Source organism: Camellia sinensis, chromosome 13, assembly GCF_055761805.1.
Source record: "Camellia sinensis isolate YWXY chromosome 13, ASM5576180v1, whole genome shotgun sequence".
In the NCBI taxonomy this organism is placed as follows: domain Eukaryota; kingdom Viridiplantae; phylum Streptophyta; class Magnoliopsida; order Ericales; family Theaceae; genus Camellia; species Camellia sinensis.
The window spans coordinates 66,105,498-66,132,891 of NC_138973.1; the positions used below are offsets into that span (position 1 = coordinate 66,105,498).

Here is a 27,394-nt window from a genome sequence, read left to right on the forward strand (position 1 = left end):
AGGTATATGTAATTTGCCCTTAAATTATTCAAACACACCAAATTCAAGCCCAGCCAATAATACAAGTTTACCGACCCAAATTTAAACCCATCAACTACCATTAGTTGAATTAAAAAATTATAAAAGACAAAATAAGTTAAAATAAATTAATAAAATAAAATATCACATTTAAATCTTAATTATTTCACTTTTTTTCTTATAAAAGTCAAAAAAATTAAACCAAATGAACTTTTTAACCTCAACTCAAAAATACCAACTAAAAAAATTAATACCAAATGACTTTATCACATCACAATAAAAAAACCAAGGCTGTGTTTGGAATAATTTCCAAACTATGATTCTACCCCTATATTCTAATATGATGTTTGGATAGTATTCTCAAATCATATTTCCACAACATTTAAAAAATTCTGCAAAAAACTTTGTGTGAGGCGCGATTTTCATTTTTTTTTTTTTCAAATTTGGCCTAATCGATTGTCCCATCGGATGTCTTACCGGACGTCCTAGTGGTCGTTCGACCGGTTGACCAGAACAATGCAATTTTTTTTTTTGACATATGTTAATTTTTATATATTCGAAAAAAATATTTTCTGAATTTTTTAAAATTTTTTATGTGCTTTAATAGAATTTTGAGTTGTATGTTTGGTTATGAGTTGTAAATTTTTGTATCAAATATCATATGTCACATCAAAAATTTCCAACTCAATTCAAAACTCTTTTACCAAACAAAATTTTCATACTCAAATCATAATTTCAAAACTCACAAATTCAAAATACAACTCCTACTTTCAAATCGTATTTACTACAACTGACGAAAGTGTTACACAATCTCTAACCAAATGATCGAGAATTATATTTTTATAGATTCCTAGGTGTAGACACCCCATTTTTGACCGTCCTCGAGACTTGGACGTCATCGTTTGAACACTCGATGATTATCCATGTTTGTATTCGTCTTGAGTTCTCGAAGGTTTCGGCTACGCGCCTTGCCTCAAGACCTCTCGACTTGTTTGTTTTATGTTTGGTTTTGCATCAAACACTTGTTGTTTTGCTTTTGAGGGTGGGAAATAGCTTGTAAGCCATCCCCACATCTCACCGGCCATGGCTGGAGGCCACCGGCCCTGTTTTCTTTCTACCGGCCAAATGTGTTAGTCAGTCAGCATTGTGTTTGGTCAGCCGACTAATGATTTTGGTCAATCGGCCACTTTTTCTGCGCGAGACCTTTTCTTGAAGGGGTTTGAACATTTTGAATCCTTGTTTTAGCTTCTTGAGGAAGCTTGAACCTTTTGAACCCTTGGTTTTAGCCTCTTGAGGAAGCTTGAACCTTTCGAACCCTTGTGTTTTAGCTTCTTGAGGAAGCTTGAACCTTTTGAACCTTTGTTCTAGCTTCTAAGAGAAGCTTGAACCCTTTGCTCCAAGCTTCTAAGAGAAGCTTGACTCCTTTTTAGCTTCTTGAAGAAGTTTGGCCCATTTGCTCCAAGCTTCTAAGAAAAGCTTGGACCTTTCTTCCTCTATAAAAGAAGAGCTCCTCTTCTATTGTAAGGGTTGAAAAAAAAAATGGCCTAAGGCACAAGAGTTGTATCTTTCTCTATCTCCATATTTTGAGCTCCAAAAGTGTTGGTTCTTGACCCCTTTGCGCCATACCTCATGGCCACACACCTCCACCACTCATCTAAGGTCCTTGGAGGCCATTTTCAGAGGTTGAAGGTCTGATTTTTTGGTCTCAAAGCTGCTGGTTTTGCTGGAACTATAAGAGTAACACACTTTACCCTCTTTTGGTCTTTATTTTGCTTCATCTTTTAGCCATACTTAGAATCATTTTCGAGCTTTGTCATAAACTGAAAGAAGTCCTAATTTGAGCTCCTTTTGAAATTTGTTTAAGATCACTTTTGTGTTTGGGGTTGTTTACCCCCTCTTAGGCCTTGTTTGGTCTCATTTTGTGCATTTTTTGTGAGTTTCGGGACCACCTTGTATTGGCCCTCTGGATTTCAGTGGTGGGGATGGTGTTTTGAGGTCCTAAGAATGAGAGGGTCATCCCCTCTCCTTATTGTCTTGTTTACTTGCATTTTTGGCCTTACAAAGGAGCCCATATTTGCACACTTCTTGAGCTCGGTTCAGGCCTTTTTCAGTGAGTTTTGGGGCCTGCTTGAACTTTTTCCAGAGCTGTTTTTGTCATTTAAGGCTTGCCTCTTGCATGTGTAGAGCAACCCCCTTCATAACTTTTCAAAGTAGCACCTCATTTTTGCATGTATTGGATACATTTTAGAGGGTATTTGGTCATATTTTGGCATGTCATGAATCTGTTTTGGGCTGGTTTAGTGACCCCTTGAATGTTTCATACACTTGTAGTGTAAATCGCCTAAACTAGCTTCACATGCTTCATGTTTTGTCATGTCTTGTTAGCTTGTTTGGTTTACATTTCAGCATGTTTTTTGTAATGTTTTGCCATATCATGACCCTATCCATAGTTGGTTTGGTCATCATTTGCATGCTCCATATAGGTGTAGAACAAATCTTGTTTACTAGCCTCTTGTGCATGATGTTTTGACTCATCATCTTAGCATATTTTAGCTTTACTCTAACATGATTTTATGCTTATTTTGGGCTATCCTAGGTTTGTTTTGGGCTGCCATGGCCATATCATTCATGCTTTGTATAGCTATAGTGTAAATGCTTAGGCTAGTCTTGGGTTTTGAGGCCCCTACCATGCATATCATGAGTGTTTGCATGCTTTGGAGTCATTTTGGAATCATTTAGTATACCATTTCAGAGCCGAAATGTATGCCATTGTATGCCATGTTTCATCATTGCATTGCTCTTGGAGAGTTGCATTTTGTGCTTTAGGCTTGGAGCCCTTGCATTGCGCATGTTTGCATGAATCTTGGGCCTTGTTCTCATCTCATATGGCCACTGTTTTGGACCTATTAGAGAGCTGTCCATCTTGGTGTAAGACCATCCTTTGCATGTTCTTGCATGCTCGCTTTGCATGTTGTTACATACTTGGCTTATTAATATGTTGTTGCATGTTTAAGTGATATCGCATTTGGCATGCATCTTTGATTAAGTTGCTCAACATGTTGTTACATGTCTTGCATACTTGCATGTTTAAGTTGCACTTTGCATGCTTATTAGCTTGCATACTTGTTACATGCTTGCATGTTTGCATACTTGTTCACATGCTTATATTGCATGCTTAGGTTGCATATCATTGCATGCATCACATTCCTCTTGATCAATCATGATAGAGATTGGGGGCCTTATGTGTGTTGTGTGCATTACATTTGACATTGAAATGCACACTTGGCCTCTTGGGCCATCATGCATCGAAATACATGATTGGTGGCCCGAGGGTCGATGACCATCATTCCTTGAGTTCATAACATGATAGGGAGGTTAGTTGTGCAAATATTGCATCGTAAATACTTTGCCATGCTCTGTTTGTCCTCTGCTGCTGTCAAACAGGATTCTGCAGGAATGGATAGCCGACCGACCACATTGAATGCTGGCCGACTACATATTTTTGGCCGAGAGCCATACTTTTGGTCGATGACCAGTTTCCCATGGCCGGTGATGTTTCCTCTTGGTCGGTGACATCCCACAGTGTTCAGGGAGTGTTCCAGAACCAACCTTGGGACTTTTGCAATTTTTAGAGGCATAAAGCAGTGTAAACAGAGGCAACATGAGCATGGCGTTGGATTTCCGAGCGAAGCCGAGCATGTGTGCATTTGACCCTCTTCCCGAGGCTGTTTTATTACTTTCTTAACTTAATTAATTTTGTTTAATTAGTTAAGTGGTTGTGTAATATTTAATTAGCTTGTTAGTTAATTAATTTGTATTATCCTTTTGGTCCCTCTGAGAGAGGGCGAATTATGTAATAAACGCGTGTGTGTGTGATGCATGTCTTCCAACCTCCACTTCTTTCTCCCTTTTACTTACCTACTTTTGATGGTTAGTACTAGGGCATATTTCAATTAGCATCATTATGCTCGCATGTTTGCATTATTCATCTGTATTGCATGCACCGGGCTCGGCGTATCATACTAACTGCATTGTATTTTCCATTCCAAAGTTGAATACATGCTATCTGTTGCATTTCATATGCCATCTTAGAATAGCCGAGCCTATTTCTAGTTGCATTTTGCATGCGTTGCATTAGCCATCTTAACATTAGCTAGGATCATACATTTGATTACTAACTAGCTTTTGTTTTGGCTCGGAATACTAGGTAAGCTTTTATGCTTTAACATCCTTGCATGTGTGTGAGTGACTGCCATGATAGCATGCTTACCATGAGACTATTTGCTTATGTAATATAACTGCCTGAATGCCTGTGGGTGAAGGTTGGATTATCTGAATTGGAATAGTGCATTGACTGTGAGTTTTAAACCCACTAGATAGTGGCCAAATCATCTTTCCTAAGCCCACCCGAGGGTGACAAAATCTGCATTTTAGTCTACTTGCGAGTTGCAAACCGCTTTAAAAAACAAACAAGAAATGTTTTGTTCTAATTCAGGCGATCCGGTCTATACTTGTATGCTGTGTGCATCATATAGTAAATCTAAGCTAATGACCGGAATAAGAGCACATATGTTTTCAAAACCTGATATTATAGTTAGTAGAGGTCGATCTTTGATCGGGGCGAGCGGGGGTGCTCACGAAGTGACCTTCCCCAATCGTACCCAAGTTCCCGAGCCAAGGCAACTTTGGTGATGACGGACACGTGGCCTTAGGCACGAGTCAGGGTTTCCTAAATTCTTCCAAAATAAAATATTTAGGTGACGACTCTGTATCTGGCAAAGCAGTCCATGTTTGACATTTCTTTACAAAAAATATATTTTTCAAAAACGATTTGCCAGATTTGAACTCTTTGATGATTCATCGGTCTTGCATTGTACTCTGCGAGATTAGATACAGGACCGTGACATTGAGTCCGAACTATAGTGAGCTCAAATGAACAGAACGGGATTCCCTCCCGGGACGTTCAGGGACGTCTATACCAGGTAATACTTTGTCATTTTTAAAAAGTAGGTTAAAAATTACTTCTTAATTTTTAATCTATTTTACGTCATATTATATCTTATATTTTTTTATATATTTTTTAAAATAATTAAAAAAATAAAAAATTAATTTTTAATTATCTCCTCAAAACATCTATTTTTATATCAAAACTTAACACAAAAGTGATGAATCTAACCAATAACTACCACACGTAAGCATTGAATAATTTCTCGCTGGGTGATTGGACGTTGTTGATTAACCCGCATTGAATAATTTCTCGCTGGGTGAATCAATGGGGGTTGTTGATTAACCCGTTTGGGAGCTTCGCTATTTTAGATCTATTTTGAGTAAAAATCATTTTTTTAGTTTTTTTAGATCATATCATTTATTTATTTTCTTTACATTTTTTTAAAAGAAAAATTAAAAAAATAAATTGTAATAAAATTATGTTTGGGATAATAGTTAATTCTTTTAATAATTAATTTGATAATTGTGAGAGAAAAAAAATAAAATAATTATAATCTAGATATAATATTTTGTCTTATTAATTATTTGAAATTATTATATCTTTATTAACTATTTTAATAATTAAAAAAAAAAACAAAAAAAATGATGTTTGGTTTGAGTTTGGGAGATGAGTTTTAGAGATAAAAAGTACGAAAAGTTGTTTGGTTTGGTTTTTTTCAAAAGATATTTTGAAAAATTATTTTGAGAGAGAGTTTTGGAAAAAGTGATTGATTTGATGTGTATGAGAGAGAGATTTGTTTGGAAAACTTGTAAACCAAACAAGTTTTGAGAAATTTTTTTGAAAAAATTTATTTAGTTTGATTAGTTTTGAAAACTTATTTGTAGAAAATTTTTTCCAAAATTTTTTGGGAAACATAACCCAAACAAGGCCCATCCCAAGCAGGGCCAGAATCTGATCTTTGGAAGATCTGTCTCTCACAATTTCGTTCACACATTTCGTCATTGCCTTATCCGATCCTGAGCTCGGTTGTCTCTTCTTTCTCGCCCAAAAAATCATCAACAGTCCCCCACCCCAATAATCAAAATGCAACAACCACTACCCATATCTTGCCCTCCACTTCTCCACTTCTCCACCGCCGCCGCAGCAAATGGCCACCAAATTAGGGTTTACTCTGACGGCTCCTCGTCTCTTCAGCGCTCGCTTTCGAAAACCCGTTGCTCTTTTCTCTTCCACTTCACCATCATCATCATCTTCTTCTTCTAGGGTTCGCTTAGTCTCACTCGTTGATCGACAGCTGTGTGTTCGACGCAGACTGTTTATTCTTTCCCCCAAGGCCACTACTGACCAGCCAGGTTTGGTTTCTATATCCGAATCCCTATGTGTACTTCATTGATCACATTGATAGAAAATGGTTTTGTTGGAATTTTGAATTCATATAATACTGCTTAAATGCCTTTCCTTTACTCTTTACTTCTTTTTTCCTCTCCCTCTCTCTCTTAATTGTTATGGTGATTTGATTATGCCTTGTTTATATAACATATGGGTGGTTTGGACATTTGAATAGTTAGTTCATTCATTGGGTAGACAATGCTATATTACCGATAATCACCTCATGTAATTAGAATTGAGATTTTGATTGTCAGGAGAAGAAAGTTGTTATTTTAGACTTGACAACACAAATTCTCTAATTTCAAGTTTTATGTGAAGTGTAACCCATTATCTATGAAGCACGGGTGCGGGTACGAGTATGGTACGGGTACGAGTGCGGGTACGCCGATATGGCAAAATTCCAAAAAAGTAGGATACGGGTACGGCTGCGGTACGCCGATATTTTTTTATTTATTTTTATTTTTTATAATTATGGTTAGAAGATCCAACCTACAAATTGAAATTAAATATCAAAACTAAAAAGAAAATTATAAAACTAAAAGACAAATATTAATATAGTTCAATTCAATACAACACAACCAACACCAATTCAGTCCATAATCCAAGCAATGGAAAAACAACCAACACCAAAAGAAAAACAAGGCCAATTCAGTTCATAACACAAGCAAATGAAAAAAAACAAAAGAAAGCCCTATATATCTAAACTTGACACTTCAAAGTTCACTTCCATCAACTTCTTCATTGAATAAAATAGCTTTCATCTCTGGCTCATCAAGTGAAAGATTTGCAATTTCAAGGAAACCAGAACCCTCCAATGAATCAAATGCATCTCCCCCAACGTCCCATAACTTGGTCTCTCCTTCTGTGTATAGTTGACTCCTTCTTGTTAAGAGGCGAATACTGGAGTGCACAAAAACCAAATCCTCGCACCGTTGTGGTGTCATTTTATTCCTCCTCATAGAGTGAATGAAAGAGTAGGTGCTCCAATTCCTTTCACAACATGATGAGGAACATGGTTGGCTAAGTAATTTCACTGCCAAAGATTGGAGCGTAGGTGCAAAAGAGCCATGTGCCAACCACCAAACCACTGGTTCCATTACGCCTCTATCACATATTGAGTCAGAGTCACCAAAACTTTCTAAACAACCTGAAAACTTCGCATACTCTGTATTAACAACTCTTCTCTCATCTGAATCAGGAAAGTATCTCTTAAAACACTTGATTCTCATCTCAGAAATTTCAACATCTTTGTGAGGAGGAACACGAATGGGATTTTCATGAAGCCACATCCCACTATAATACCTAGATTTCATAATTAGAAAAAAATAATAAGTAAATTATGCAATGAAAAAAATTAAAGTATAAACTATGACTCTAATGTGAATTATACCTTGGATTCAAAGAATGAGCAAGGCAATGAAGAGGTGTGCTACTTTTTGTCCACCTTTCCACTAATATTTGATGCACTATAGAGTAAAAGGATGACTCTTCATTTTCTGACTTCCCTTCACGTCTATAGATGGATGCCTTCACCCGTTCAATCATTGAATCCCACATCTCATAAACCAAATGTAGACATGGCTTATCTGTGTCACAAAATCTGAGCATCTCATAAATTGGCAATGTGAATGAGAGTATATATTCAATCTTATCCCACCAAACATCATTCAACAACTTTTCCTTTACAACACTTGCTTTCCCAACATCATCTTCCTTGTAAGAAGCCCATTTGTCACTTATCACCATTGTTTGGAGACCATAATATATAAGTTTAAACCTTTTTAACATAACAATTGCAGATGCAAAGCGTGTATCTGCAACAGAAAGTAGCTTCAAAGGTACAAACTCATTAAAAATAGCTAATCTCATAGAATGATTCATGATGAAATTTTTCACAAACATTACATCATCAATCACAGTAGTGATCCAATGGCACTCATCATAAGCATATGCAGCAACTCCAATTTCCTTCGCAGCACAAATGTTCTTAAGAGCAAGATTAAGAGTGTACACTACACAAGGTGTCCAAAAGATCTTCGGATAATTACCTTGAATAATTGATCCAGCTGCACTACAAACTGGAGCATTTTCAGTAATTACCTGAATTACATTATTAGGACCCACTTCATCAATCACTTCACTAATTAATTTGGCAATATGATACTTGTCCTTGGTCTCACCCTCATAATTAACAGCTTTTATAAACATAGCTCCACCATTACATGCTGCCATAAAATTAATGAGAGGCCTCCTCTATGCATCAGTCCATCCATCAGATACTATACTCAACCCCTTCTCATCCCATGATTTTTTAGTTGGTTCCAATAACCTTTCAATATTTGCCCTTTCTTTTTGAAGTAAGGTAGTCCTCAACAAATTATATCCAGGAGGGACATACCCAACAATTTGATTCTCAGCAGCATATTGAAAAGCATCCACAAAGTATGGATTCCTAGCCAAATGGAAAGGCAAACCGGCTGAATAGAACATATGAGCAATTAAAGAATGTAAGTGCTCTCTAACACTTTGATTGAATGCCTTATCTAAAGGGCTACTCCCAATTGCCTTTCTCTTTCTTGGTGCATAACCTTCCATTCTAAATGTTCCAACATCTTCTACACTGCCGTGGCTAGCACTAATTTGAGAAGATGGTGGTGGTAAAGGAACATTTTTTGGCTTTGCCATTTTTTTCCGGTTCTCAGCTTCTTGATCTGCCTTTCGAATTTCAGAAAGAAGATCACTCTTGTTCTTCACAATTGCACACACTCTAATTCCATGGCCAGTAAGTAGCAACAAATGGGCTCTAACTCTAGAATATGACCCTTGGTACTCAATGTTACAAAAATTACACTTAAATTTTGTATTACCACTTCCTCCTTCTCCCCTTCTAACTAATTTTGTAACATAGCCCCAAAGAGGAGCATTTTCATCTCCAGATTGATCAATGGAAGGAGCAGAAGCACTTGCAGCAGATGAACCTAAACTGCTTGATGAACTCATTTTCCTATAAGCATAAAAAATAATATTTTTGATGATTAAAAATAATATTTGTGATTAATTATTAACAATGTTTGTGATCTAATTTTTTTTTAACATCAGATTATAATTATTTGTGATCTAATTTTTTTTTAACATCAGATTATAATTATTAACATTAGATTATAATTATTTGTGATCTAATTTTTTTTTAATATCAGATTATAATTATTAACACTTGCAGCAGATTAATTATTAACATTTTTTATCTTTTTTTTTTTTTTTCTTTTCTAAATATGATAGGGTTCAATACCTCTCTAATTTTTTTTTCGTTCTACATCAGATTATACCTCTGAAGAAGAAACAAGAAACAAGAAAAAAAATCAAAAAAAATAGAGATGAAGAGATTCTGACCAGTTGCTTGGTTGCTAGGTGGCTGATATGCAGTGCAGGGGACGAATTGAAAATAGATGCTTGCTGATCTCTGTATAAAAAAAAAAAAAAAAAAAAATGAGATGAAGAAGAAGAAACGAAGAAGATGAGAGAAGACGAGGGTGGAAGGAAGATTAAACAGAGAAGAAGAAGGCTAAGAAGAAGGCGAAGAAGAAGATGAAGACGAAGAAGAAGAAGACTCACCGGAACTCTTGCGTCGCCGTTGCCGGAAGGGAATGGTGGGTCGCCGTCGCCTCTTCGTGCTGTGTCGCCTCGCCTCTTTGCTCGACTGATGACAGATTAGGGCAAGAGTGATGACATTAGGGCAAAAGAAATTCATTCGTAATTTCGTAAATATCTTTTTTTTTTTTTAATTTTTCTTAATATTGCTCCGGTGCCCCTCAATTCTCCAGAAAATTTGATTTCTGCCCCGCCGTACCCAAAACGCACCAAAGTCGTACCCATGCCGTACCCGAGCCGTACCCATGGCGTACCCGACAGAGGCAGACGTACCCGACTACTTTTTGCCGTACCCGGTACCCGTGCAGCCATACCGGTGCGCGTACCCGCACCCGGTAAGTACCCGGTGCGTGTACGGCACTATTTTTGGAGTACCCGTGCTTCATAGCCCATTATGCGTTCACCGGATTTCTCATTTTTGTTCATGCCCTAGTTGGGTTTTCTATTTTATGTGGTTTTGTTTTTGAGTCAGTTACTCACAGATTCTTATTGCTGCAATTCGAATGGATTTACTTGGTTTTTGAGAGTTATGGCTGTTAGTTTATACACAAACATTTCTTTCTCGATGGTGCTTTTTTCCTTTTTATCATAGATAGGGGATGCTGTCTAGGCTTGTCTAAGCTTTTGGAAGCCACCTTCGGGAGTGGTATGTTCTTTAATCACCCTTTAATATCAAGTGCAGATAGGATATTCGGTTGTTGAGTGTATTTCATGTATTATGTTCGTCCATATAGTTCCTGGCTTGGTACATGTGTTTGGGTAGGGTTGTAGGGTCTGGAATCCACTAAGGGGTCCAAGATATGTATTAGGGAAATCCAACTATATGAGGGAGGGACAAAACTCATTGGTATCTGTTTTGGATGTTTTCGATTGTCTACTATTGGTGTCAATTTTGGATATTTTAGATTGTCTTAGGCCTGTAATCTCTCAGTTTATGATGGATTTCTCTTTTGCCAATAGCGTACACAGGTTTTTGCCAAACTGTATATTCTCTATGTGTGCTTTTATCTTTGTTGTGTTCGTGTGGATTGCGGGAGTGCTTCCATGTGCGAAATAGTGAATACAATTCGAATAATAGCAATTGAGGAATATTAAATCAAGGCAATTTCATGGCTACACCTTTGGCAATGTGTTGAAATTAAGGGATAATTAATAGCTTATTCTCTATCGAGAGCATGTAAATCATAGACAAATTGGAAAATTCCCAGTGGGTTTGGTAAAAGGTGAAAAGAAAGCAAATCTTGTATGGAGTTTATAGGAATGGTTGCGTGAAGTATATATAGGAGTGCTAGAGTGAAAAATATAAAAGGAGGAAAAATTGCTAAGGGGGAGGGTTCAATGTGATTTTCAGACCTCTAAATTTCAATGAGTGCCATTGGGATATGCAAACTTTGTGACATCCAACATGAGCCACCAAAGAGAGATGTGGGGAAGAGGAGTGGATGAGAAAAGAAGAGAAGAAGGACAAGAGATGAAAAGAATAAGATATAGGATAGTGTTGCCAATTACACACTTAAGTTTCTGCCCAAGCACCTTATGACACTTGTAATGACTTCTTGACAGCATTTTTTGTGTGAATATTGTAACATCTACTTTTTGTATTTTTAATTATGCTTGATTGAACATGGAGGACATTCCCTCTTGTTAGTTCAAGGCGACTAAATTTTCATGTGCAGTCATATTTTTTTGATAAGTAGTTTTCATGTGACAACTTTAATTGAAAATCACGCTGAGCTGTGAGCAATTATGGAAGAGAGGGAAAATTGTATTTTATTGGATTAACTACTCTAAGCTTAATCACATAGCTTATACAAAATAAATAGAGAACAAAACTCTAATTAATCCTATAGACTAAAGTACCCCTACAGAAAATATAAAATGACCAAAATACATATCACATGTGCTATCTCTGTTTTCATGTGCAAGTTGCCTGACAAGTGTGGATGTGGATAAACCCCTATAAGAAGGCAATGTGCACATTAATAACTATGACAAAGTGCACAATCCCAACCCTAGTGGTCAAGTAGTATTGCTGCCTCCTTAGCTGCTACTTTACTTGCTTGGTTGCTAGCAATAGTCTCATTTGATTGGCTCTTTCGAAGAAGTGACTAATAAAAAATAGTAAACAAGAAATAAAATTCACATTTTGGTCTTCTCAGGATTTGAATTGCTTGCAAATACAGCTCTTTTACTTGCTCTACATCATTGTGCATTTTATATGTTCTCTTACAAATATCTTTTCAAGGAGGGTTGCTATCAAAATTCTGTTTGCTAACCCTAGTGCTCCTTGCAGGTCAGGTCCAAGAAGATGAGGTGGTTGACAGTAAGATCTTGCCATACTGTAGCATAGACAAGAAAGAGAAGAAGTCATTGGGCGAGCTTGAACAAGAATTTCTTCAAGCACTACAAGTAATAAAACATATTATTTTTAGTTTGTTTTGTTTTGGTTTGTTTTTTAAATACACAAATTTATTGTGTCTTAGAATTCTGCTCAGACTACAGTTCTACAGTGATTAAAATACTTCTGATTGTCCTACTGATTGTAGAATCAGAAGTATTATGCAGCGTTCTAGAATTTGGAAAAAAAAAGAGTAATGGTTTCATTCTGTTAATTCTGCTTTTGATTATATATTTAGTTTTGCTGCTTTTTATGCAAGGGATTTGAGGTTTGTTTTTGGTTTCTGTTGTAGGCTTTTTATTATGAGGGAAGGGCTATTATGTCAAATGATGAATTTGATAACCTCAAGGAAGAACTAATGTGGGAAGGAAGCAGCATTGTCATGCTAAGTATGGACTAAATTCTACATATGGAGCCTCCACCTTTTATGGTATCCTTTCATCAAATTTTGAACCTTTAAGATGCCATTGCATAACTTTATTGGTTCATGTACAGCTTCTGATGAACAGAAATTTCTCGAAGCTTCAATGGCTTATGTAGCTGGGAAGCCAATAATGAGCGATGAGGAGTATGACAAACTGAAGATGAAACTAAAGGTTTGTTCACATTGGCTTCATCCTCATATGCACATTCTTCAATTAACAATATACATTTAATTTATCTTGAAATTTACTTTCGAATTTTAAGGGGTTGCTAAGTATTGATCATTCATTATTATAGCATGGGAACGCATGTTTGAAGAATCCAAGCCTACTTGTTACTCTTTTGTTGACTTTTAGTTCACAAATCTATCATGTCTAGTTTCATAATTTTAAATTTTTGGGTAAACTACCAATAAGTGCTAATGATTGGACTTAATTCTCATCAAGTCCTATTGAAAATAATTCTTAATAAAATCGTCGTTAAAAATAATTTTTTGTGACTGTTTTTTGCATATATCGCTAAAATTTGACAATTAATGATTTTTTTTTTTGTCATGGTTTTTATAAATTGCCTCTAAAACTTCCGGTCGCGAACAGTGGTTCGATTGATGATGAAGAAAGAGAATTCTTGGTTTTTTTTCTATGGTGACTATTTGGAACTATCGCTAAAAGTTAAAAATTGGTGACTTTTTTTCGTGAGAATTTTTAAACTGTCGCTGAAATTTTACAATTAGTGAAGCTTTTTGATAGTGTTTGATGAAAAATGCCATTAATTCTCACAGGACCTATTGGACAATAAGTCCATTTATTAGGACTTACATGTAAGTCCCCCTAAATTTTTTCCATGGTGATCCACAGTCCTGGGGTTTCTGGCCTTGGATGACAATGTCACTATCGACTTTGATTTATGTAGATTATACTATCACCAATTACTTTAGGACTCCCAAAGATACTGCTGTCCTTTCCTGTATAATAATATATCCAAGTGAGAAAAGGAGAAAAGCAGCTTACTAAGACCGGGGCCATAGCTTCTGTTCTATTAGAATTGTGCTTGTATCTGGCAGGCAATAGTTGCATTACTTAAGATGATTGCTTTTGATTCTACATTGTAAGTGGTCAAGTTGTTGAGTTGTGGAGCAAATAATTTACTGAAGATATAGCAAAGCAAATGCAATCAATATTCTGAGGAGGTTTGGAAAATATCATAGAAATTGGAGGCTTCAATTAGAGAGTCGTCTTCTAGTAGTTTTGTATAATTGGATGGAGAGGAAGGTTGATCCGGATATGTTTTTTTCAAAGATTTTTTTGGATGAAGTGATTGGTTAATGCTTGCTTTTTCTCCCCAATTTGGGGATGCCTTTTTTGTATTCTTTGCATTATCTTGATGCTTTCTTAATAAAGTTTGTTCATTTATCCAAAAAAAAAAAAAAGGGAAAAGAAAAAAAAGAAAAAAAAGGAATTTCTTGACAATGATTCATTGAAAATAAACTACGTTTCAATTGGAAATGGGAATGAGACTCATGTTTTTGGTTGAATTTGTAGATGCTAAATATCCAATACAATACTTCTTGAAAGTGTCACCACTTATCCTAAGGAAGTTTAAATCTCAACACAATGTACCTGGGTCCAAGACCTACTTTCTTTGTGAAGGAAGAAGGCTATTCTAGTTGACTTGATCTGTGTGTATGCCTTCGTTGCTTGCAGCTATTAATAAGTACACATGCACTTACAGTGGTTGCATGTGTGTGTTTACCTTTATAATTTGTTTCCCAGATATGTATCATTCTTTGTTCTACAATGGTCAATTCATTTATAGCAGATTAACTCCTTTATTACTTGCATAGAACTCTGAAACCTTGCTGAAGAAACTAGTCCAACATCTTTTGTGGTTGTGTGGCTGGTAAGTATTCATGCATATTTTTTTATGTGGTTGAAATGTTTGTGGCTGAAGCTATTTGGGAAGATGGATTATAATCCACTCGTAGATGTTGTTATTTCCTGATTTCTTATCATAGAAAGTTAGGGAAACAATTAAACTTGCACTTCCAGTTGTTCCTCTATATCTGTTATTTTATTGCTTTCTACTGGTGACTTTGTTTCATCCTTTCTGTCTCCAGATGGATGGGAGTGACATTGTAGTTGAGGGTCCACGATGCAGTCTCCGCAGTAGAAAGGTGTGTTCTGTTGCTATATTATTTACTTTTTTTTCAATTTGCGGTTTTGTGTGTTTATGCTTACTTAATACAAGTTAATTTTTGTATGGATACAAATACAAGTACAATAATTTTATCGTAGCCTTTTATTTCTGGAATGATTGTTGGGGAATTAGTTTAAATATTCCCTACAGATTGATGTTACCGGTCCTCTCTCATCTATCTTTCAGGTAACCCTTCTTTTTTTTTTCAAAGCAGAGTCCCCTGTTGTATCCTATGCTATATGGATTTAATTTTGATTAAGGAAAAAGTAGCTTGCTTGAGCATCATGCCAAGTTGTGGGTTTAATCTCTTTAATGGATGCATGTCATCCCTAAACTAGGGAGCTGTCTCTAATTAAATGGGTTTTGCCTTGGACAGTATCTTTCTAAAGGAGGAAAGCTCACCTTAACTGATAGCCTTCCTACTTTTTGTCAGTTTTCACCATCCTTGCTTTTGTGACCAAGGAATTGGAACAACGTCAAAGAAACTTATCATGGGGTGGGGTGGGGTCGGTTTCAACCATGTTTATGGGGATCAAAAAGACATTGGATAAAAAGTATTTAGTGATTTATTTAGGAATTATTTTTTATTTATTGGATTTTATTACTTTATTAGGTTATTTTATTATAATTCAATTATTGTAGTGTTTTATTTTTGCTAACTTCAATTTAATTAGGGCTTCCTATTATGCCTAAATATATGGCTTTATGTAATAGTTTTAGGGCACCAAACTTGGATGAATGTTGATTGGTGATAATTGAACCGAACCAAACCAAACCGAACCGAACCAAACCAAGTCTTAAGTCCCATCAAATAGGGTCGGTTACATGAATCTTTCTTCTCTACTCGACTCTATTTAATGCCATTTCATTAGACAAATTAAGGAGATTCATATCTCTAGTTGCTTCACTAGTCCACGTCAATCTAGGTCTGCCTCTTCTCCTAATACTTCCATCTACCGTCACTGTATCGCATCTCTTTACTACTGTCTCTGTTGGTTTCCGTTGTATATTACTAAACTATCTTAATCTATTCTTTCTTAACTTATCTTTTACCAGTATTACTCTTACCCATTCTCAAATATATTCATTCTTAATTTTGTCTTTTCTAGTATTGCCACACATCTACTTTAGTATCCTCATCTCAGCAACACTTCTCTTATTTACATGTTGTTTGTTAGTTGCTTAACATTCCGTCCCATACAATATCGTTGGTCTAATAGCCATTCTATAGAACTTCCCTTTTAATTTAGTGGGTACTTGTTTATCACACACTATCCCAGACGCACTCCATTTAAGCCACCCTGCCTTAATTCAATGGACCACATACGCTTCAATCTCTCCAGCCGTTGTGATAATCGATCCTAAATAACGAAAATGTTCACTCTTAGGTAGTACTTGGTCCTCAATCTTTACTTCTCCTCTACTTCCATTGTTACTGTTACTAAAATTACACTCCATGTACTTGTCTTAGTTCTGTTTATTCTAAATCCTTTAGATTCAAGTGCTTCCCTCCATGTCTCTAACTTAGTGTTAACTCCTTCTCTAGTCTCATCCACTTGCACGATATCATCTGCAAAAAGCATACACCATGGCTTATCATCCTGAATATTTTTGTTTACTCATCCATAACTAAAACAAAAAGATATGGATTTAAGGTTGATCCTTCGTGAAATCCTATAATAATTGGAAATTCACTTGTTTTTCTAGCCATTGATCTAATAGTGGTCACCACACCTTCATACATATACCTAATCAAATCAATGTAACCTTTTATCATCCCCTTCTTTTCTAACATTTACCAGATTCTATCCCGAGGCACTCTATCATATGTTTTCTCAAAATTCAAAAAAACTAGATGAATGTCTCTTTTCTTATATCTATACTTTTCTATTACTCTTCTCAAAAGATAGATCACTTCCATTATTGATCTACTAGGCATAAATCCAAATTGATTCTCTGACACCTTTGTTATATCTCGTAATTGATGTTTCATCACTCTCTCCCTCACTTTCATTATACAACACATTAGCTTGATTCATCTATAGTTGTTGGAGTTCTAGACATCTTCTTTATTCTTATAGATTGGAACTAAAATACTTTTCCTTCACTCAGCTAACATTTTTCTAGTCAATAAAATCTTACTAAATGACATAGTCAACCAAGCAACCCTCTTCTTATCCAAACATTTCCAAGCTTTAATAGGGATATCATCGGATCCTAAAGTTTTATTCGATTTCTTTTCCTTAAGTGCAATCTCCACTTCAAAGTTCCTAATTTAACAACTTCTCAAAATATTTTTCCGCCTCTCCTTAATCTCTCCATCCTTCACCAACACCTTAGAGTCTTCACTCCTGATGCACTTAATTTGTTTAAAGTCCCTTGTTTTTCTCTCCCTTATTTTGGCAAGTTTGTTTATGAAGCAGGAACACGAACACGGACACGGATACAGGACACGACAATTTTCAAAAAATGGGGACACAGACACGACGGAGGACACGGCGAATTTTATTATTATTTTTGTATGTTATGTAGATTCATATTACATTTATCTTAAATCAAAATTAACAAACACTAACATAGTAACATTAATTTAATAAATATAATCACTATATTTAAATAAATTAATAGATCATTCATTCAAAAAAAAGTCATAATAAACGATAACAAGAGCTAAGACAAGAAGGGAAAAACATTCAACATCCAACAATATTCTTCACAAAAGCACTAAATAAGAGGCAAAAAAAAAAAAAAAAAAAAAAAAAGAAAAAAAAGTGAGCCCTGCCGTGCCCCATGTTGTGTCCTCCACAAAAAAATCATTAAATTAACGGGACACGCCAGATGGCGTGTCTCGTATGTGTTCCCATGTCCCCGGCATGTCCGTGTGTCGGACACCGCCATAACACCTATTTTGGAGTGTCCATGCTTCATAAAAGTTTGTATATCCTCTTGTCTCCCTCCTTATTATCTAGTCTAGTGTATAGGTTATCATAGGCTTTCAACTTAGTCTCTCTCACAATTTTTTTGACCTCCTTATTAGCTAATCTGTAGCCCTTAAGATTCTTCTCAGTTCTATCATTCTTTCACTTTTTAAAGTATTATTTTTTCATCTTTATTACCGCTCGAGTCTCCTCCCTCCACCACCAAGTTTACCTAAAGTTAGGTCCCTTTCTTTTCGACTCTCCGAGAACTTCATTGAGATTCTCCTCATATAATTGACCATTGAGTTCCACATAGTGTTAGTATCATCTTCTAAGTCCCAAGTACTTTTTTTATCAATTCTATTATTAAATATTTATAATTTATCTCCTTTTATGTCCTACGACGCCCATTATCCTTCTTAGTTTGGTATTGCCCTTTAAGGCACAAATTTAGTACCAAAATCCTATGTTGAGATATCAGGCTCTCTCCAGGAATCACCTTACCGTTGCTGCATTTTAGACGGTCCACTTTTCTTACTAGAAAGTAATCTATTTGGTTCCTAATTGACCCACTCTTAAAGGTTATCAAATGCTCCTCTTTTTTCTTATACATAGTATTGGCCACCACTAGATCAGAAGTCAACGCAAAATCTAAAATACTCTCCCCAACCTTATTTCTACCACCAAAACTATACACACCATCAAGGTTCTGAAAAGCGGTTGCGGTCGCCGTAACGGTGGCGGTGACGCGGTTGCGGGATGTAAAGACCGTAGTGTAACGGTTGCGGTAACCGGAACCGTGAATTTTTTTATTTTTTGCACAATTTGAAAAAAACTTACCGATACGCATATTTTTTTTCCATGATCATATTTATTGGGTTAAAAATAAATATTGATCAATTTTTATAAATTTTTAAGTATGATGCAATATATTTCATATTTTTAAATCACTATAAACTGAGTTTTTTACATTTTATTTTAATAATTAATGACTTTATATTATACAAAAAATTAATCACTAACTATTATACATAAGATAAACAATGACAAAAGTAAGAGAATAAATAAGAGGCTAAATATATATATATATATATATATATACATATTTTAACCAAGCCAAATAGATAATGACCACACTTATTATTATTATTATTATTATTTTCAAACAATATATAGATAGACACACACAAACAAAATGGTTTAGTGATAGCAGCTGAATAGAATAGCATAGGTCTTACAGTTTCAACAAATTAATAACATGTTCTTCATCTTCCCTCTCTCTATTTCTTGCTCCTCCATTTTCTCTCTTTATCTTCTCTCTCCTCTCTTCTCTCTATCCCTCTTCCCCCATTTTTAGCCTTTTTTTTTGTGTTTTTTTTCGGAAGAAACAGTTTGGAACCGTTACGTAACGGTGCGTAACAGGCCGTTACGGCTGTTACAGCACCGTTACGACCGCTACGGCAGCCGCTACGGCCGACACACCTGTGAATCTCAATCACACTGCAAAAGCGGCCGTAACGGGTGGCGGTAACCGCCAAAACCGTTACGTAACGGCGTTACGTAACGGTTGCGGCCGCTTTTTAAAACCTTGCACACCATGCATCCTCTCATATCCTAGTTTATCTATTCTTACATGGCCGTTGAAATCACCACCTATAATTAGGTTTTCTCCTATTTGTATCTTCTGTAATACCTCATCCATTCAGTCTCAAAAATCTCTCTTAGTTTGATCATCTAATCTTACTTCGGAGGCGTATGCACTAATAACGTTCATTATATTATCTCCAATAATTAGTTTAATTAATATAATCCTATCACATTTCCTAATTATTTTGGGGTTGTGTTTCGCATTTATCTTTGTTCTTCTATTCTTCTTACTCATTTCCCCATTATGTGCATTGCACACTGTGAATCAGCAGATGTATTTATTATTGAATGTTATAGAAGATTATGTGGATTGACTGCGAACAAATTCAATAAATTTCAGCGTCTATTTCATGAACTTAGAATACGAGGCTTGTACATTGGTATTCTGTTTCCTTTGTGCGCACATATTAATGAGTAATGACTATCACCTTTCCTAATTGTTTTGGGGTTGTGTTTCCCATTTATCTTTGTTCTTCTGTTCTTCTTACTCATTTCCCCATTTATGTGCATTGCACACTATGAATCAGCAGATGTATTTATTATTGAATGTTATAGAAGATTATATGGATTGACTGCGAACAAATTCAATAAATTTCAGCGTCTATTTCATGAACTCAGAATACTAGGCTTGTACATTGGTATTCTGTTTCCTTTGTGTGCACATATTAATGAGTAATGACCTTGGCACTAGTTGTATATAGTTGTAAACTAAGAGCTGGCATCAGTGCTATGTGATCTTTGAATAGTTATTGGGAAAAATTGTTGTTCCTAAACGTCATCTGTTTAAAGTTGACTACCTTTTTGTCACACCTGATGACACTTTTAGTGGGTGTATGCTTGTGCAAACCTGAGCTGAGCCTTGAGTTTTCTTGAACTGATTTACCTTTGTCTTGTAGGTTTACAGTGACCTGTCCGTTGACTATTTCAAGATGTTCCTCTTGAATGTACCTGCTGCTCTCATTGCACTAACATTGTAAGTAATATTGTATCTTTATGTTGCCATAGATCTTCTGCAGTATGTCTTTTTATGCTGTTTTATTTAATGATCTCTTGCCATTGGTTAGCATCTCACTGTTGTTATCTCGTCTCCAAAAGGTGTATTTAATCGAACGTAGTTTGTGTTTGCCATTTCAGCATCAAAAGGGTCATAACCCACCATTTTGGATAATTTTGGATAAATGTGCTAAAATTAACATATCTGAGTTGTTTTTATTCATATGGATTTCAGTCTTATTTGTTTATTTCTTTATTGGTCCGCAATGAATTGCCAACCATTGTGTTTGAGATTCGGTTGCTGAGTCAGATAATGCACCAACGTGTAACATTTAATGTGTGTAACATTTAATGTATTTCATGAAGTTGTTAAGTGGTAGAGAATAAACCAGCATCCTCCTTGTCTTCTTTTTCTCTTCATACATGTGGCGTATAGTTTTCTTCTCTGTGCTTATGGAAGAGAGTTGTGTTTGCTGACGAGATAAAAAGTAGAAACAAGTAGGAACATTAAGATAAGAGAATATATTGCCTGATGCCCGTGTTGCTTGAAATTTTGGCGAAAATATCACTGACATCTCTCTTTTTTCCCCCCTCTATTTTTGGGAACGATATTTTTATACAACTATTTTGAAAGCCTACTCCGTTGCTTATAGACAATAATGATGCTGGTGATGATTCACAAAATATAGCCATATCTTGCCGCTTGTTTGAAGCCATGGTCTAGAGAGCTTTGTGTGATGTTTCTAGCCTTGTTTGGAGTGTATTGTGTTTTCCTAGAAGTGTGGGTAACTGTCTTCGTTGTTAGAAGAGAAGGAGGGGGTAGAGAAGGAAGAAAGCATGGTTGTTGGATTCTTTGATTGTGATGTAGATTGTTTGGGAAGAAAGGAATTGGAGATCTTTTGAAGGACAAGAACTGAGAAACCTATTTGTAAGTTGATGTGACACCCATGTACCTCACAGCTCATGCTGTTTGTTAACCGTAATTCATCAACCCAATTACCATAGCGAAAGAAGTTGTTAATAATAGATCACCTAAAAAAATAGGTAAAAGAAATTTCCATACGAGATTGAATAGTTTGTCCATTATCAGCCTCGGTAAAATCCATATTTTGTCTTCTTTTGTATCATCGAGTGTTGGGAGCGTTGAACCTTTCAATATAGCTACTTTTGGATTATGTAGTTTTTTGAGTGTAAAGAGTAGGTATGTAGGATGTTTTGATTCTTTGCCTTTTGCATTCAGGTGGCATCATCTCTTATTGCTTTTCTTGATAAACTATTACTTATCCCAAAAAAATCCTCATATTAATGTGTCTGCATCATGCTTTAGAGGATTGCAAACACACTGGGAAATTTTAAAAAAAAGGCAAATCTTGTACCATCTGATTGGTGTGAACATCCCAGGAACATGCAACATTCTAAAGCTAAGCTTTTTAAATTTATCTGCCCTTTTGGTTCAAATTTTTGTCATCCTTAGCAGATTGGTTTTCAAGTGATGAATTTAAATTAATGAAATTGCCTTTGAATGAGTAATTTTCTTGAATTTAATTTTCTAAAGGTCGTTGTTTGCTGACATTTATAAATAAAAAGCATATATGTTTTGAATGTGATTGTAGAACTTTATAGTAATTAATAGCCTGTCTGGCTGGCGATGCGATATTGTACATTTGTTGGAGGTTAAAAAATGTGCACACTTCTGTATTTTTTTTGGTAATTTTCTTAACTAATGAAGATTCATCTGGTAGTGATGGCAGAAGGCTATTTTTGTGGATCTGAATTTACAGCATTTTTTGATGCTCAACAAGGTTTTTGTCATTTTTCTTGTTTTTACAGGTTTTTCTTCCTGGATGATTTGACTGGATTCGAGATCACATATCTTTTGGAGGTAAATTTTTATTTTTATAGCTTTTTCTCATTCTCAAATGGACTGTATGGAACACTGAGGTGGTAAGATGCAAATTGTTTGAAATACACAGTTGGCTGACAGTTTTGAGATGTACTTTTGGCCTTTCTGAGTGACCACAATTTTGATACATGATGAAACCTGTTGATCAATAGGATTATCCCTAGTCAAATCACAGCTGAACAAGTTTGCTCGACCAATTCTCTAGGCAACTATTCATAATTTTCTACAGAATTTAATTTCGTTGTAGATAGAAGTTTCTCAGCATCTCTAAATACTATAAAAACAAAGTTCTTCCTAGGCTGGTAGTTGGCCTGTTACAACCAAAGTTTATTAGAGATTAATTATACATTATGAACGGAGGAAGAAAAAAAAAAAGGGAATGGTTTTTAAGTTGAACACGTTGACATATTGTAACAGCTTTTGCGATTCTGTATTTGTAAAAGCTTTTGGTTCTCTTTTTGGAAGAAAGAGGAGTGAGTAGACTATTTTCCTTCAAGAATAGGGATAAGAGTGGGTTATTGATTTCCCACTAAAGCTACCATCTCAGTTTGCTGAGAACCTTATTTGGACAGCAAGTTCTTCGACATTTACTTAATGGGAAAGTGAGGGTTCAGTTGATTAGGTTGGGATTTTTTATGTAGTTGTCCAAAAGGAATGGTTTCTCTAAGAAGGTATTCATTATTCTGAGATTTGTGAGTAATCCAAACTTGCATGCACTTATTTGTGATTCTTGTTAGATTTGGGAATTTCCTGTTAGTACAATTCTAAAATGAGTTTTACTCTTTCAAATACATTAGTAGTTCAACTATTCCTCATCATTACCATGCATGTGTCACCTGAATGTGTGCAATGCATGTATGGAATTCCGAATCATTACTCTTGGTTAAATTGTGAATTTCTGGTCATTACAATGGCAAGTAATGACTAGATATTATCATCTACAGTTTTTCTAGGGCTGGGGAACTCAATTGAAGTAAGTTATAACTTGAAAGCAAAGTTGATATGATGGTGTGAGACAGAGCTTGTTCAACATTATATGAAGTATTTTCTCCTTTTCTCACGAATAAATTTTGGGTTTTTGATTCTTCAGTATATACGGCTTTGATGTTATTTTATCTTAATTATTTCAATTATTATTTTGCAGCTTCCAGAGCCATTCAGTTTCATTTTCACATGGTTTGCTGCGTTGCCTCTCATATTGTGGTTAGCTCTATCAATTACAAACTTCTTTGTGAAAGACTTTTTGATCTTGAGGGTAGGAACCTTGATGTCATCATGTAAGAGGTTCTATATCTAACAACTGGGCCATGTTTGGTGTGCATTGCAAACTAACAAATGCCATTAATTTTCAGGGCCCTTGTCCAAATTGTGGGACAGAAAATGTCTCCTTCTTTGGGACCATCCTATCAATATCTAATGGTGGTTCTGCCAACACTGTTAAATGCTCAAAGTAAGTTTGTGGTTATGTATATTATCTATGAACCTCATAATACTTCATTTGCGTTCCTGTAATCATGTTCTTGGTGACACTTATAGAAAAAAATAAACTTCAATTTTTAGTAATTTTAACTTCCATTTCTGGCGTTGTCCTCAGCTGTGGAACTGAAATGGTTTATGATTCAAACACACGCTTGATTACACTGCCTGAAAGAAGTAAAGCTTGAGTGGAGGTAGATTCCTTATCTGACCTTTAATCTCCTTCCAACCATGACATCAAAATTCATAAGAAAGCAAAAATCTTCAACTATATTCATGTATTGAGCAAAGTGCTCAGCATAAAATCTTAGAAGTATGCATAATCTATCAAGAGGATGCAGTGAGCTCAAATGCTCTGACAGTCTTATTAAAGGCGATAGGCGCACTAAGGCGCCAAGGTCTCTTGGGCCTAGGCTCAAGGCGCAAGCTTCACCGAAGTGAGGCGCACCTTGTACAAAAAAAAAAAATATAATTTAATATAAGTAAATAATTTAGGGTTCAACATAAACAAAATAAAATGTTAAACATTTAGTGTTCTTCGGAGATTAGGAATTAGAGCTATTTTTTCTTTTTTTTTCTATCATTGATTTGGGATTGAATGCCCAATGTATTGGCATTTGTAATAAGAGTAGAGATCTTCTGTAGTTTCACCATATTAAATCAATGGTCAGATTTTAAACAAAACCAATTAAAGCAATAATAAAAAAAGCTCTCAAGACAGAAGTCTTGGGCCTTATTGTGCCTTGCACCAGTCAGGCACCTTATCGAAGTCGCCTGGCCTGGAACACTACAAGGCGCAAACCTTGCGCTTGGATGGGACTTGGGCCTAGGCGTGCTTTATCGAAGTCGCCTAGCCTAGAACACTACAAGGCGCATACCTTGGGCATGGATGGGACTTGGGCCTAGGCGTGCCTTTAATAACACTGCTCTAACTAGAGTAAAAAATATGTAGGTTATGATTTCATCATTAAGTGATGAAAAAAGGGGATCATCTCTAAGGCAGTGTTTGGTTCAATGGAATGGAATGGTCATTCTGTTGGATTATCTATCATGTTTGGTTTTTAACAAGGAGAAGAATGCACTTGCAATGAAATCATCATTCACCAATTTAGGAGAATGACCATTTCATTGGGAGACCAGGGAAATAGCAATTCCATTCACCTTGCATGTTTTCACTTTTCAAAAAACATTTTTCAAAAAATTCTACTTTCTTATTTTCTGTATTTTTTTGTTTTTACTGAATTTTTTTAATATTTTAAGCAATTTTTTTACTTTTTAGACACACTTAACATAAATACACCTAAAAAGTGAAAGAATTGTAAATTTTTTTTTTTAAAATTCACTAAATACCAATAATACAAAAAAAAAAAAAAAAAATACAAGAATTCAGTACATTTTTTTTGTATTTTTATGTATTTATTAATTTTTTAAAATATTTTTTTCACATATTTTTTACTTTTTAGATACATCTAAGTAAGGTGTATCTAGAAAAGTAAAAAAAAAAATTGTTTAAAATTTAAAAAATATTCACTAAAAACAAAAAAACATGAAAACCAAAAAAGTCAGTTTTTAAAAAACTTAATCTAGAAAACTCAAACTAAACACACTGATTCCTGTCCAAAATCATCCCAGTGAACCAAATGCTATTCAAGAGAATAAATTACATTTATATATTGTAATTTTGTAAGTACTAGGTTGTTTGGAATTTTGGACAACTAAGGGAGTTAATGAAACAATCATCATTCACTCTTACCTAACCATTAACCATGTTTTCCCCCCTAATTTTCAATGAGTCTAAATGTTTGTACTCTTGTGGATAGTTTAAGTATCACATACTTTTTTACTTAGATTTATATGGGGTTTTGCATTGTGTGAGACATCAACCCTGAGTCTCAAAAGAGATAAGGTCACTTGCCTGGATGAAGGATAAGTGGATTCCACCACACTGCAAAAATTCACCTTGATATTGTTATTTCTTCAAGTTTTACTGATATCCCTCTCAATTATGTGTTTTATGGATACATTGACTGATAGATCTGAGGGTTCTAAATGCAGGATGGATCCATGTGAAGGGATATATGATATGAGAAGTGCTAGAATGTGTAAGCGAGGGTTGCCAAGTTATGCATCTCTGGGATCACTACAACTGTAAATGAGGCATTGAATATAGTCTTTCATTGACTGGTTATATGTAACACTAATCTGTATTTCATGTGTCCGCGTGTATATAACTTATCCAAGCTTGTCCAAGGTGAACAGTTGTGTTGGATTGTTCAAACTAATAGAATTTCACATGCTTTACATGTAGTATTGAAGCTGTCCCTCAACATTTTCATCTTGACCTGTGATGTTTTAATTGTTGTAGTGTTTGTGTATTTGTTATTGAGTCCGCTGCAGGTAGTCATTTCTACCACGGATTAGTTATGTGACCACTGATAACCACCAGATGGTGCTAACCTAGTGGTTGGGGGTTTATTTCCATGTGGTTTGGTGACCAAGAATACGTAGGTTTGAGTCTCTGGGGCAATGCTCAAGGATGAGACTCTTGTCCAATAATTTTGGGCCACTGCTTCTTGCTTGCTATATCATTGGTGGAGCTGGCGGATATGACTCAAAACTTGTCTTGAGGGAGTGCTTGTCCATCGCCATTATGCGGTATCATGTGTTGTCTTGCCTGTCTAGCCCGTCTTGTTTGGCTGGGGAGTTGCACAGGTGAGGGTTGGAGTGGAGGAAGGAGGGGTGAGTGAGGCTAGGCATCAAAGAGGGGAAAGAAGGTGGGGGAAGGTGGCTGAAAGATGGAAGAGGGAGTTGTAGGCGGTGGTCGAGGAGGGGAGGGGCTAGGGTGGGTGTTAAAGGAGGAGGCAAGGTAGGAAGGCTGGGGTGATATTATTTTTTATTTTTTTAATAAATTGAATAGTCCTTTGAGTTGCATTTAGAGATTCCATGCATGGAGATTGGGTGGATTTAGGGTTCATGGTTCAATCTTGGTAAAATCAAAGACGACTTGAAGTGCTAATTATTACATTTTTAGATCAATTAAGCCACCTGCATAGTGAGAGAGAGAGGGTGTTGCCACAACACAATTATACTTTCTTTTCTTGCGATAAATTTAAATAGTGGGATCAATTATACTTATAATATTAATAATTGAGAGATAAGCGGATCAAAAAATAAATAAATTGGGAGATAGCATAAATAAGATGATCATTTGTAATTAAGGAACGTACTGCATGACCTTGCCACCTGATATCCTTTCTGTATCCAATAATTTTTTCAACAGAAGAAGTTCAATCAGTTGACTTTTGTTTTTTTGTTTTTTTTCTTCCAATTTTTAGGGCTTTGGAACTTTGTCTTTTTTGTTCTTTTGTAATTAACTTTGAGAATATTTTGTTATCAAAACTAATTATTGGATCTAGAAATGAGTCTAAAATGTGTAA

At 35.5% G+C, this 27,394-nt stretch overlaps 2 protein-coding genes and 1 long non-coding RNA gene across 4 annotated transcripts; 1 reads left to right on the forward strand and 2 right to left on the reverse strand.

Annotated features, from left to right (window-relative positions):
• The first annotated feature begins 5,902 nt into the window (after positions 1–5,902).
• On the forward strand, positions 5,903–26,264 carry LOC114274921 (PGR5-like protein 1A, chloroplastic). Of its 2 annotated transcripts, none has more exons than XR_003633552.2 (11): positions 5,903–6,318; positions 12,297–12,412; positions 12,694–12,790; positions 12,897–12,997; positions 14,941–14,997; positions 20,482–20,558; positions 22,409–22,460; positions 23,626–23,758; positions 23,834–23,931; positions 24,076–24,151; positions 26,013–26,264. XR_003633552.2 is itself a non-coding variant. In XM_028216903.2 (11 exons), the coding sequence occupies exons 1-10, from the start codon at positions 6,114–6,116 to the stop codon at positions 24,143–24,145; spliced, it is 984 nt and encodes a 327-aa protein (XP_028072704.2). In that variant the 5' UTR covers positions 5,903–6,113; the 3' UTR covers positions 24,146–24,151; positions 26,013–26,264. The 2 variants fall into 2 exon arrangements, 1 of the variants encoding a protein (XP_028072704.2); XM_028216903.2 differs by having other exon boundaries at positions 23,626–23,736.
• Positions 7,069–8,587, reverse strand: LOC114279378 (uncharacterized). Its single transcript, XM_082902705.1, has 2 exons — positions 7,746–8,587; positions 7,069–7,657 (listed from the first exon to the last, which is right to left on the reverse strand). Exons 1-2 carry the CDS (start codon positions 8,585–8,587, stop codon positions 7,069–7,071), a joined length of 1,431 nt encoding a protein of 476 aa, XP_082758831.1.
• On the reverse strand, positions 9,222–10,083 carry LOC145806189 (uncharacterized). Its single transcript, XR_014348933.1, has 3 exons — positions 9,968–10,083; positions 9,746–9,815; positions 9,222–9,359 (listed from the first exon to the last, which is right to left on the reverse strand). It is a non-coding gene; the product is annotated as an uncharacterized LOC145806189 (long non-coding RNA).
• Positions 26,265–27,394: the final 1,130 nt, after the last annotated feature.